The 12,001-nt window shown below is 53.7% G+C and overlaps 2 protein-coding genes across 2 annotated transcripts; both read left to right on the top strand.

Moving 5' to 3' along the window:
• Window positions 1-637: 637 nt before the first annotated feature.
• Window positions 638-1,615, top strand: LOC121152805 (olfactory receptor 2T8). Its single transcript, XM_040974957.1, has one exon. The coding sequence runs from the start codon at window positions 638-640 to the stop codon at window positions 1,613-1,615; it is 978 nt and encodes a 325-aa protein (XP_040830891.1).
• Window positions 1,616-9,157: 7,542 nt separating this feature from the next.
• LOC121152804 (olfactory receptor 2AJ1) lies at window positions 9,158-10,099 on the top strand. Its single transcript, XM_040974956.1, has one exon. The coding sequence runs from the start codon at window positions 9,158-9,160 to the stop codon at window positions 10,097-10,099; it is 942 nt and encodes a 313-aa protein (XP_040830890.1).
• Window positions 10,100-12,001: the final 1,902 nt, after the last annotated feature.

Below are 12,001 nucleotides of genomic sequence, written 5' to 3'. Positions count from 1 at the left end.
CAAACACCTGAGTCGTCATTTGCTTCTTTTCCATCAGCAGGTAGCTGGATTGGAAGTGGAGCAGCTGGGACACACTGGGACACACTGCTGCTCACATGGGACATTGGTACCAAGGCAGAAGCTTAGCCCACCATACCAGGGCACCTGCTTCTCCTAGATAAATTTTGTTGGGAACAATTTCAATACATGTTGATGTGTTCTAAATGTGTAACCTTTATATTAATACTGCCTTTAATATTATTTTGGTTCTAGGAATGTTAGCCAAGCATGACGTGAGGCAAGCATGGATACGAGTGGCTTAGCAGCTGCTTCTTTCTTGCTGGGCCACCACGTTGGTGTCAGCTCATGCAAACTCTCACTGCTGCGTTGCTCACTATGCATCATCCGTTTGCACTCGTCCCGTCATCGTCACTCAGCATGTCCAGTCATCAGGACAGCCTGCTCATGAGCTGGGTTTGAAGCAAGCTTCATGTCCCAGTGAGGACATTTCTGGGTAGGAGGGTGGGAGATGTGGGATGGGCTTCATTGTCTTCCCACAGGCCGACGCTGCAAAGGCGAGATTCCTGTAACCCACTGTGCGTGCTGACAGTCTCCCGCCCCCGCTGCCCATCGGACGGGGCCTCCTCTGTCTGACACTATGGAAAACGGGAGCGTCACCTCAGACTTTCTGCTCCTGGGGCTCTTCAGCCACACCAGGCTGCACTTCCTCCTCTTCAGCGCTATGCTGGCAGTGACCACCGTGTCCATCATGGGCAACACGTTCCTGCTGCTCCTGATCCTCAGGGACCGCCGGCTCCACACTCCCATGTACCGCCTCCTGGGCCAGCTGGCCCTCATGGACCTCATGATTGTGTCGGCCATCGTGCCCAAGATGGCTGCCGACTACCTGACCGGAAACATGTCCATCTCCCGCGCCGCGTGCGGGGCGCAGATTTTCTCCCTCGTGACCTTAGCAGGCGGGGAGTGCTTCCTGCTGGCAGCCATGTCTTACGACCGCTACGTGGCCATCTGCCACCCGCTGCGCTACCTGGTGCTCATGAACCGGCGCCTCTGTCTGCAGATGACCGCAGGGTCGTGGGTCCTGGGCGCGGCAGACGGGATCCTGCAGGCGGCCGTCACCCTGAGCTTCCCCTTTTGTGGGTCACACGAGATTGACCATTTCTTGTGCGAGGCCCCCGCCCTCGTGCCCCTGGCCTGTGCCGACATGTCAGTCTTTGAGTACCTCATGTACACCTGCTGTGTGCTGATGCTGCTGGTCCCCTTTGCCCTCATCCTGGCCTCCTACGGCCTCATCCTGGCTGCTGTCCTGCGCATGCGCTCTGTGGAGGCCTGCAGGAAGGCCTTGGCCACCTGCTCTTCCCACCTGGTGGTGGTGGGACTCTTCTTCGGAGCAGGTTTGTTTGAATACATGAGGCCCATGTCCCACAGGTCGGCCAGCCACAACAAGGCTGTGTCTACCTTCTACATCATCTTCACACCTGTGCTGAACCCCCTCATCTACAGCCTGCGGAACAGTGATGTCAAGGGTGCCCTGATCAAGTGCAGGGCTCAGGCGGCCGCTCTCCTCAGCAGGATCCCAGCGGTTTGCCCCATCTTTCATGCCCGTGCAAAGTGACTTTGTGGGACTTCCAGAGAATGTTGGGCAGCATTGTGGCCCCAGAGAGGGCCTACTATTTCAGACGACAGAGCAGGGAACTGCGTGCCTTCTCTGGCCTGTGCATTCTGCCTGTGTCTGTGACTTCGACAGGAAACACTTAGTGTCATTTCTGTTCCTCAGAGCTCTGCAGCAGCATTTGTCCTGCCTTAGTGATCTTGGGCTACATTTTCCTCTCTTCTTCTCAAGTGGAGATCATTCACCTCTTCTTTTGTAAGAGTTATTTTATCTATTTGAAATAGCAACAGAGGAGGGAGACAGAGACACACAGAGATCTTCCATCACCTAGTTCACTCTGCAAATGGCTACAACAGCCGCAGCTGGGCCAGGCTGAAGCGAGGATCCCTGTCCACATGGGTGCAGGCACCCAACGACTTCAACTGCCTACCCAGGTACATTAACAAGGAGCTGGGTCAGCCGACAAGCAGGCGGGCTCCAGCAGGCTCGCCCATGTAGGCACCACAGGCAGTAGCATCTGGGCATACGGTCCACCACACAGGGCTCAACAACCTTGGCGTTTTGACACATGCACTCCACGGTGAGAACATGGATACTGTGATCTTAGGGCTCCCTAAGAAACCTTCATAGAGTGATCCCAACCTGACCCCTGTGTGGGCTCTGGCTCAGTCCACCACTCACGCCAGCCTACACACACACTGGTGGCTGCGGTCACCTCATCAGTTCTGTCCCCCACCCCATTTCATGTGCACACTAGTGAATGCTGCCGACCGCTATTGCGTTCCATGGCCATGCCTAGCTCGGCCTGTCACCACCCCAACCCTCAAGGAAACCAGCAGGTATGGCAGTCCCACAGAGGTGAGCTCACAACCCCCCACAGAATCTGCCCCAAGATCCAGCTCTCTCGTATACTGGTTAGTGTCATGGCCCAGCCTGACGTGGTCTACCCCTGCCCCAACACTCACTGGAGTGTACTGTGGTGGAGCCTCCTCAGGCAGGCCCCGCAGCCATGGCTTCGTGTGTGCTGGTAGGCGGTGATTAATTCCAACAATCCCAGCTCAGGTCTCCCATGTGGGCAGGTGTATTGGTTTGGCCCTAAAAGGTCCTCTGGTTTCCCTCATCTAAACCACCTGGTCTCAGTCCCATTGTTTACCTGCAAGTGCTGTAGTCAGGTTGGTGAAAATCCCTCAGAAGTCACGCCTCACCTGACATGTTTTCGCTCAGCAAGCCTCCCTCCCACACATCTCCAAATTCACTTCCCTGAGCAATCCACACCCTCCCCCATGCCCCGTCTTCTGGCTGTGTGCTGTGGGCCCATGCACACTCCATATGGGTCCTTTATTCAGGCCTGCTGATATCTGCTCCCCACATTTCTAAGAAAATGATAGAATAGGCTAGGTGTCTACGCTAGCACACTGGTATAGTTATCAGAGAGTTGGCATTAACCAGGCCCAGGATGCCCACCAGCCATTAGCTGCTTTTCTCCCAGTAGTGTAACATTTACCTAGGTACAATGAAACCCAGGTCATTGCCCACAGCTGGGGCATGTTTTCAATATTTTGAATTAATTATTTGAGAGAGAGAGAGAGATAAAGAGACAGCCAGAGGAACTTGGCAGAGACATGCTGGTTTATTCCTGAATTTCTGCTGAGTCCTGGACCAGGAGCTGGGCTCCCAGTCCTAGCTTGCCCTATGGCTAGCAGGTGCCATCTGCCTGTTCGGGTCTGCAGACTACAGCTGCTTCCTCGAGTTGTGTTGCTTCCTCCCTTACTAGGGGGTGATGGGCAGTCTTGTCAAAGTGGGACAAAGCAGTTCCCAAGGGCCAGCTGCACCAACACCAGCAGGCTTGTCATCTCAGCCCTCCCGCGTGTGCGGGGGGTGGCTGCCTCTGCCTCCAGGTGTCTCGGAATACTGATCATGTTGAAGACTGCACTTAGGTTATTGCCATATCATGTATCTACTTTGGTTAATATCATTTTAGTCTCTGGAAAGTGAAAATCAAAGAAAGCATAGACATGCTTCACAGTAGAAACGATGTGTGAAAAATTCAGATTATTAAACCATGTTGAGAAGTTAAATTTTTTACCCGAATATTCAACTTCTGAAAATTACATGTTAATAAAATATACAGCTATGTACTACAACATTTCTGCTTTCCCCATTTTTCCAGAAACTGAATCTGTTCCTTTTAGTTATGATGTGTAACAAAATGTTAAGAGATCCATCGAGAAGAAGCATCATTGTAAATATGAGAGGCAGGTGAGGAAGGGCAAGAACAATTGAAAAAAATAAATTTCAGATGCTCAGAGTATTTCTTACCCTTTGTGGGCAAATTGTTTTAAGTCTACAATAATTTTCAGGCAAAATATTTGGCATTTTGAGAGAAATAAATTCTGTTTTCTAGGGAATATATTTATAAATAGTACTTATATGTTCTCTAAAATGATGCGATTCAGTACAACTTGTTCAGAAAACCTTTCTAGTTTTTGCTTCTTTGTGTCTTTCCTTCTGTTACCGCTGCTGTCACATGCAGTCCTGTCTCACAGCTTTTCTTGGGTACCATTTTAGTCACTTTGCTTTCCCCCACATGGAGGCACAGGCCAGGGCTAGCTCTGCAGGTTCCTGCATCCCACAACTGGAGAGGGAAGGAGGCTTGGAGGATGCACCCCAGAAACAAGCTCCCATCTCCGGATGCAGGCGCTGTGGGCAGAGGTTAGCCTGCCATCGTGCCAGTCCTTCAATACAAATTATTAATGTTTTTAAGATTTATTTATTTGGGGGGCTGGTGCCATGCATGACAGCTGAGACTGATGCTGGCATCCCATATGGGTGCCAGTCCATCTCCCGGCTGCTTCACTTCCAATCCAGCTCCCACTTGTGGCCTGGGAAAGCAGTGGAGGATGGCCCAAAGCCTTGGGACCCTGCACCCGTGTGGGAGACTCAGAAGCTCCTGGTTCTTGGCTTTGGATCAGCTCAGTTCCAGGTGTTGTGGCAATTTGGAGAGTGAAACAATGGATGGAAGATCTTTCTCTCTCTTCTGTTTGTATCCCTGCCTTTCAGCTGAAAATAAAATCTTTTTGAAAATGAGATTTATGTCTTTGAAAGCCAGAATTACAGACACGCACACATAGCCCTCTGCTCTCTGGGCTGGAGATGGATGAGTCAGGGCTTGATCCTGTGCTCACTAGGATGTCTGTGTTGCAAAAGGTGGCTTTACCTGCTGGCCTTGGCCCCAGCAAGCACTGATTCCTGATCCCCCTCTGTCCAAGCCACATAGACACTGGCAGTTTCTATGGGTCCCTTGGGACAACGAGGTGCCGTGTTCCCCCAGGGACTGGCTGCTGTGTCAGCCGCAGCAGTTGCCCTTCCTCCCACACACAGACTTCCTGCACTGTCCCCCTGGCTAGCTCCCGCTGATGCTGGCCTTCAGAGGTTGCCTCTGTGCTCCCTGACACCACAAGTTTAGGAGCAGGAGGAGTGCCGGCATCTTCCAAGTATTCTTGCTGCTTCCAACATCTGCCCCCTGCCCTGCAGGTCCAGCCAGCCTGAGTGAGGCTGCTTCTTGGGCCTGTAGACACCTTCATGGAAGTGACACTGAGGCCCATGTCTTAGGGGAATGAGCCAGGACTCAGCACCCGAGGTGGAGGATCTGACACCCTGGTGAGCCTGTGGGTTGCAATATGGGGGAGTTCCATTGGGGTGGGAGGAGATGGCCCGGGCAGTCTCAGGGTCTTAGTCAGTCATGGACGGTTGAGCTACTGTGTACCTGTAATCAGCAGGGCTTGTCAGTGACCAACATGGTGACCTTGTGAAGCCCCAAAGGTAGAGGAGCAGGCTCAGCTGCTGATAGAGAGAGGGAGGGAGAGAAACACACACAGAGAGAGAGAGAGAGAGAGAGAGAGAGAGAGAGAGAGAGAGAGAGAGAGACACAGAGAAGGGCAGGCCTGTGAGCCCCGAGAACCCCTTGTCATGTTGGGTCCTTTGCGGGGAGCAGTGATGGTGCTAGAGGTAAAATTCAGGGGAAAACAGTGGGAACGAAGTGGGGGAGGCTTGGGATTTTCTACTGGGGGTGGCCAGGCAGAGTGTTGGATTCAAAGCTGGGCCCAATGCCGGGGTCCCCTCATAAGGCACGGCGGGGTCAGCTCCTTACACAGTCCTGGGTTGGCCTCTGAAAGACTCCTGCTTGTCCCCTTACTCATCAGCCTTGGCCTTGATGTTTCCTCCTGGAGCTGTGGCCCTGCTCTGGGGACAGGTGGAGGCTGTTCTGTGGTGTGTGGCTTGTGATCACACAGGTTCAGTTGACTGGGGAGTAGTTGGCGGCTCTGGAATTCAAGGATGTGGACCGGTGCTGGCCACATTCAGGTTCCTGTTGCTGATGCCCATGGTTCAGCGTTTGATGGGTGGCCAGCCTACCCTACCCCAGGAGACCTCAACTGTCAGTCTGAAGCCACAGCCAGGTAAGTTGGCCACCTCTGGATGGCTCCTGAGACTGACCACTCTGGAAAGCATGAAGGACACACTCCATGGCAGGTGGGAGCGGAGAGAGGCAGGCTGTGTCCCCTAGCAGCAGTGTGCCCTCTGCTGCTGGAGGACAGTGTCGGGATGGGGAGCAGTGCTGGAGAGGGCACAGCCACACACCCAGGAGGCTGACATCCAGGCCCATTGTTTGCGGCTCCCGATGGTGAGGCTGGCATGCTGTCCACTGTGTGTTAGTGAATGCCTCCTCTCTGACTGGAAGCCCGTCAGCTCACCTCGAGCAGAAGTGGCTCCTGCTGTTGGATTTGGTTGCAGTGCCAAGTGCAGGGTCAGCAGTCCATTGCCTTTGTTCCTGTGGGATCAATGCCAGGGCCTTCCTGTTTTCACGGGGGAGAGGGAACAGGTGAACCTGCCATGGCACATGCCTGCCTGGGGGCCCAGTTCCCTGGTGCCTTTGCTTCCAGATATCTCCACTTCGAGGGCCACCACTGCTTGGGGCTATTGGATGTGCAGTCAGAGTGAGCTGGGCTTGGCCATCAGTAGGAGAGACCTGTTTAACAGGGATTCAAAAGCCAAAACTCAGGTTGCCTTGGGCTTGTAGGTGGGATGTGAGCGTTGAGTATGGAGGGTGGGGGTGGCTGCTGGGGTCAGGGAGATGACAATGGCTGGTCCTCCATTCTAGTGCCTGCAATGCCCTCCCCCGCCCTGTCCCCAGAGCTCAGGCAGTCTGTGGGTGTCTCCTGGCTGTGAGCAAGCAGTCCTGTGGCTGGCCAGGTGCTGCTATGGGACAGAGGAGAGGATGGACCCTGCGCAGGCACCCCAGCAGCCCCCCGACCTGGCAAAGGAGAAGGCAGCCTGTGGGAGTCGCTGAGGCAAGTGGATACTGCCGAAGGCCATACCTGTGAGAGGACCAGGGAGAAGACAGGAAGGGAGCAGTCAGCAGCACATGGCACCGATTGCCGTGGGAGGGAATGGACTGAGACCCTGGTGATGTCATCGCAGGGCTTGGTGGTGATGGCAGCAGCAGTGCGGGGCAGCTCTGCTGGCTTTCTCCGGGAAAAAGCAAGAGTGAAAGTGGGCAAATGTCCAGCTGCCAGGGCAGAGGGCCTCTATGGACAGCTCTGCTGGCCACCTGGAGCACATCGCTATGTGTGTGTGTCTGTGATGGGAACAGAAGACCCCGCAGTCTCACTCCCCTGAGGCCTCCCTGCCCTCGAGCTTCCTGAGGACAACTGAAGGCAGCCAGAACCCCGAGCACCCAACACACCTGAGCCTGGTGCCCTGCGCTGCCTTCAGCCCTGCCCCACGGGCTCCCACCCTCAGCCCTGCCCACGGGCTCCTACCCTCAGCCCTGCCTTGCCAGCTCCCACCTCAGCCCTGCCCTGCCAGCTCCCACCCTCAGCCCTGCCCACGGGCTCCTACCCTCAGCCCTGCCTTGCCAGCTCCCACCTCAGCCCTGCCCTGCCAGCTCCCACCCTCAGCCCTGCCTCACAGGCTCCCAACCTCACCTCCTCTTTCTCCCTCTTTCTTTCATATCATCTAGCTGAGATACAACAGTTTTTATATACATATATAAAGAAGAGTGAAATAGCAAGTGTGGTAATGATGGAACTAACGTACTCTGAATATTGGGCTGTTCATCTCTCAGTGGTGGAGTTTTCCTTTTTTATTATTATAATTTTATGATACAGTTCCATAGGCCATGGGATTTTCCTTACTGCCTCTCCAAGTTCCCTTCCCCCCCCACTGAGTTCCCCTGTATCATTACTATAGTTCTTCATAAGCAGTCATTTGTCCATCATTGCAGGCATGGACAATGACAGGGAGTCCAGCATCTTATTGTCAAGGTAGTTAACAGTTTTACTGGGAATCCATCTTTGATCTGGAAGTAGAGATGCATACTGCATTGTATCCTCACATCTGGATCTGATAGCCTCCATTACACAGTTACTATACGTCCCCTTAAATGAAAAGACACAACACTAAATCAACATTAGTGAGAGAGTTTTTAAAAAATAATGTCCTCATAGAATAAGGCATACAGATGACATTCCCAGGATTTCCAATTGCACTATTACCTAAGTAAGTATTCCTCAGCCAGGCATTGTTCAATGCTTTACTGTTTTGTCTTTGGCTGCCTTTTTCACTCAAAAATGTAATGTAGGGACATGACGTGACAGATAATAACGACCAATTCATGATTGTGCAGGTCTGGCTTAAACAGGTATTGTGTAACTTCTTAAATATTTGTTTATTTTAATTTGAAAGAAAAAGTTACAAAAAGAGGAGAAACAGAGACAGATTTTCCATCCACTGGCTCACTCCTCAAATAGCTGCAATGGTTGGAGCTGAGACGGTCTGAAGCCAGGAGCCAGGAGCTTCCAGCTGGTCTCTCACACGGGTGTAGGGGCCCAAGCACTGGGCCAACTCTGCTGCTTTCCCAGGTCGTCAACAGGGACCCAACCTCAAGTGGAGCAGCCAGGACATGAACCAGAGCAGGTGGAGACCTTAATCCACTACGCCATGGCTAGAAAACGAAGACATTATTTTAGTCTGATTTAGCCTAACCTAATGAATTCGTAGTGTGTGTTTATGGAACATTTACTTACTTATTTTTGAAGGGAAAGGGAGTGAGCACACGCGAGCTCTGCCTCCTTCTGACTGTGAGGATATGGGCAGGGCCTGACATGGGCACAGCTCCAAACTTGTGTGGCTCCCATGGGGTAGGGGACTGGCCTGGGCACAGCTCCCACCTTGCACAGCTCCTGTACAGTGGGCCCAACTTGGACCTTGCATGGCTTCTCTGCGGCAGGGGACCAGCTCAGGCCCAGCTCCCACCTTGCACGGCTCCCACGTGGCAGGGGACCAGCTCAGGCCCAGCTCCCATCTTGCATGGCTCCCACGTGGCAGGGACCAGCTCAGGCCCTGCTCAGACCTTGCACATCTCCTGTACGGTGGGCCCAGCTCGGACCTTGCATGGCTCCCATGTGGCAGGCGCCCAGCTCAGGCCCAGCTTCGACTCTCCATGGCTTTCTTTGTTCCTTTTCCTTTAGGGTTGCCACGGCCTCCATGCGGGTCCCTGAGAACCTCACAGTGGACAGCGGCTTCATGTTGCTGGGGCTCTTCTCATCTGCCCAGGCACGCAGGGCCTTGCTCCCGGTCCTGGTCCTCCTCTTTGTCCTGACGGTGACAGAAAATGCGTTCATGATCCTGCTCATTTGCAGGGATCCGCGGCTCCACACCCCCATGTACTTCCTGCTCAGCCACCTGTCCGGTATGGACATTCTGCACAGCTCCAACATCGTCCCCAAGATGGTCGCCGACTTCGTGACCGGCAGCGGGGCCATCTCCTTTGCAGGCTGTGGGGTCCAGGTCTTCCTGTCTCTCATCCTTCTGGGCGGCGAGTGCCTGCTGCTGGCCGCCATGTCCTGTGACCGCTATGTGGCCATCTGCCACCCACTGCGCTACCCGGCACTCATGAACCACAGGACTGCCCTTCTCATGGCGGCGGGCGCCTGGCTCGTGGGGACCCTCAACTCCACGGTTCACACGGCCTGCGTGCTCCGCTTCCCCTTCTGCTCCAGGGCCATCGACCACTTCTTCTGCGAGGTCCCCACCATGCTGAAGCTGTCCTGTGTGGACACGGCGCGCTACGAACGAGGCGTCTATGTGAGCGGCATCATCTTCTTGCTCGTCCCCTTCGCCGTCATCTCAGCGTCTTACGGTCGCGTTCTGCTCACGGTGCTCGCCATGAGGTCGGCGGAGGCGCGCAGGAAGGCCTTCTCCACCTGCTCCTTCCACATGCTGGTGGTGGTGATGTACTACGGGCCCTTCATCTTCACCTACATGCGGCCTAAACCCTTCCACTCTCCCGGCCAGGACAAGGCTCTGGCCGTCTTCTACACCGTCCTCACCCCGGCACTCAACCCGCTCGTCTACAGCTTCAGGAACAAGGACGTTCTGGCGGCTGTGCAAACCCTGCTGAAAGGTCGCTCTCCTCGTGAGACGTGAACTCTGGTCCCCCCAGGTTCTCCTCAAGCCTGTTGGTTTCTCCTCAGTAGCGAACGAAAGCTTCGAACTCTCCACATGTGCGAGAAAGCTGCTTCCGAACCCTGATAGGAACTAGGTTGTGCAGTGTCTTAGTAATTGCACATCACTGAAGTTTTATTTCCTTAATTGTATTTTTACCGCAAGCAGTACCTTGAACGATCTTAAATATTTCCCCATGGCTTCCAATGTTTGAATTAATGTGTTTTTTCCTGGAGATGTCTCCATTGGTATAGTTTAATTTTTTAAATTTTCTTTTTTTTTATTGTGGTGAAATGTTTCACATGAAATTTATGCTGCAGTTACAGTTACTGCACTCGTCAGCGACATTAAGTGAAAGCTAGCATTGCGTGTCCGTCAGTACCACACGCTCCCAGGACGGTCCTTACCCAAGCTCAGTCCTTCACCCTGTGGTCAGTGAGCTGCCCACATCCCCGGCCTCAGCCTGCCCCCCTGTGGTCAGTGAGCTGCCCACACCCCCGGCCTCAGCCTGCCCCCCCTGTGGTCAGTGAGCTGCCCACACCCCCGGCCTCAGCCTGCCCAACCCTGTGGTCTGTGAATTGCCCACACCCCCGGCCTCAGCCTGACCCCCTGTGGTCAGTGAGCTGCCCACACCCCCGGCCTCAGCCTGACCCCCTGTGGTCAGTGAGCTGCCCACACCCCCGGCCTCAGCCTGCCCAACCCTGTGGTCTGTGAATTGCCCACACCCCCGGCCTCAGCCTGCCCCCCCTGTGGTCAGTGAGCTGCCCACACCCCCGGCCTCAGCCTGCCCCCCCTGTGGTCAGTGAGCTGCCCACACCCCTGGCCTCAGCCTGCCCAACCCTCTATGTGACTCACCTCTCTGGGATCCTCACTCAGGTGGAGCTCACTCATGGTGACTTATTTCACGTATGACAATACTTCCAGGTTCATCCTTGCTGCAGCATGTGGTAGAACTGTTCCCTTCTGAGGCCTCAGAGTATTCCCTGCCACTGATCCTTGGTAATCTCACCATTTGTCTCCAGATGTGAGTAATGGTATCCTTGTATTATTCTGAAATTAAAAAAAAAACTCATTTAATAGTTTATTAGTCTATTGTGGATTGCTCCGACTAGGCTGCAACTCCCACTGGTTTATATGAGGGCTGAGTGTCTGCTGGGCAGAATCAGGCTGGACTGCAACACCTGTTGGTTCCAGTGGAAGACAGGGCTGAAAACAGAACCAACCCAGCAATTGCAGCTACTACCTGATTGGGTGATGGACTGTGCCGGGCCCTGTACTTGCCAGGTACACACAAGAATCTGGTCTGGGATTACCTCAGACAAAGTTTCTTTTGGGATCTCCCCAATTGAGCTGCTGGACTCAGAACCCTAACCATGAAGAGAAGTGCACGTTCCATGGTCTGCCATGGAGTGCAAGTGCCAGATCCAAGCCTCCTAAGAAGCTCAGACAGAGCAGTGGAGAGCATAACCAGGTACACATGGAGGATATGACAGTCTATCGGAACCTGCAGAGGACACCCAACAGAGGACAGAACTAATCAATCAACTACCACAGCCATGTGTTGGCAGTGAAAAACTGGGCAAACGGAGACTCTAAGGAGACTCTAATGTGGACTGTGTCAATCAGTGGATTCTGCAGCAACTTCATCATGCTTGGCATGGTGAGATTGGCAGCAATTCATAGCAGTTGAACTATCAAAACAAGTTGAGCAAGACCCTCAGCACATGCCCCACATCGGGGACCTGGGATGGGTGGGAGGCTGTGTGGGGCTTCTCCCTTAGTCTCTCCCTTTACCCCAGATACAAAAAAAGAGAATGTGGAAATAATGGTCTTGCCCACTTTCCTGTAGCCCTTGACCCTGTGTGCCCTAATTAACCATGTAAA

The sequence above is a fragment of the Ochotona curzoniae genome, unplaced genomic scaffold (genome assembly GCF_017591425.1).
Source record: "Ochotona curzoniae isolate NIBS_2020 unplaced genomic scaffold, NIBS_Ocur_1.0 contig_1, whole genome shotgun sequence".
NCBI lineage: Eukaryota > Metazoa > Chordata > Mammalia > Lagomorpha > Ochotonidae > Ochotona > Ochotona curzoniae.
The sequence above is the reverse complement of the archived record's forward strand: the minus strand, read 5'-3'. Positions and strand labels throughout refer to the sequence as shown.

Coding starts and splice junctions, on each gene's coding strand:
- LOC121152805 (XM_040974957.1), top strand. CDS start 638: ATGGAAAACGGGAGCGTCACCTCAGACTTTCTGCTCCTGGGGCTCTTC.
- LOC121152804 (XM_040974956.1), top strand. CDS start 9,158: ATGCGGGTCCCTGAGAACCTCACAGTGGACAGCGGCTTCATGTTGCTG.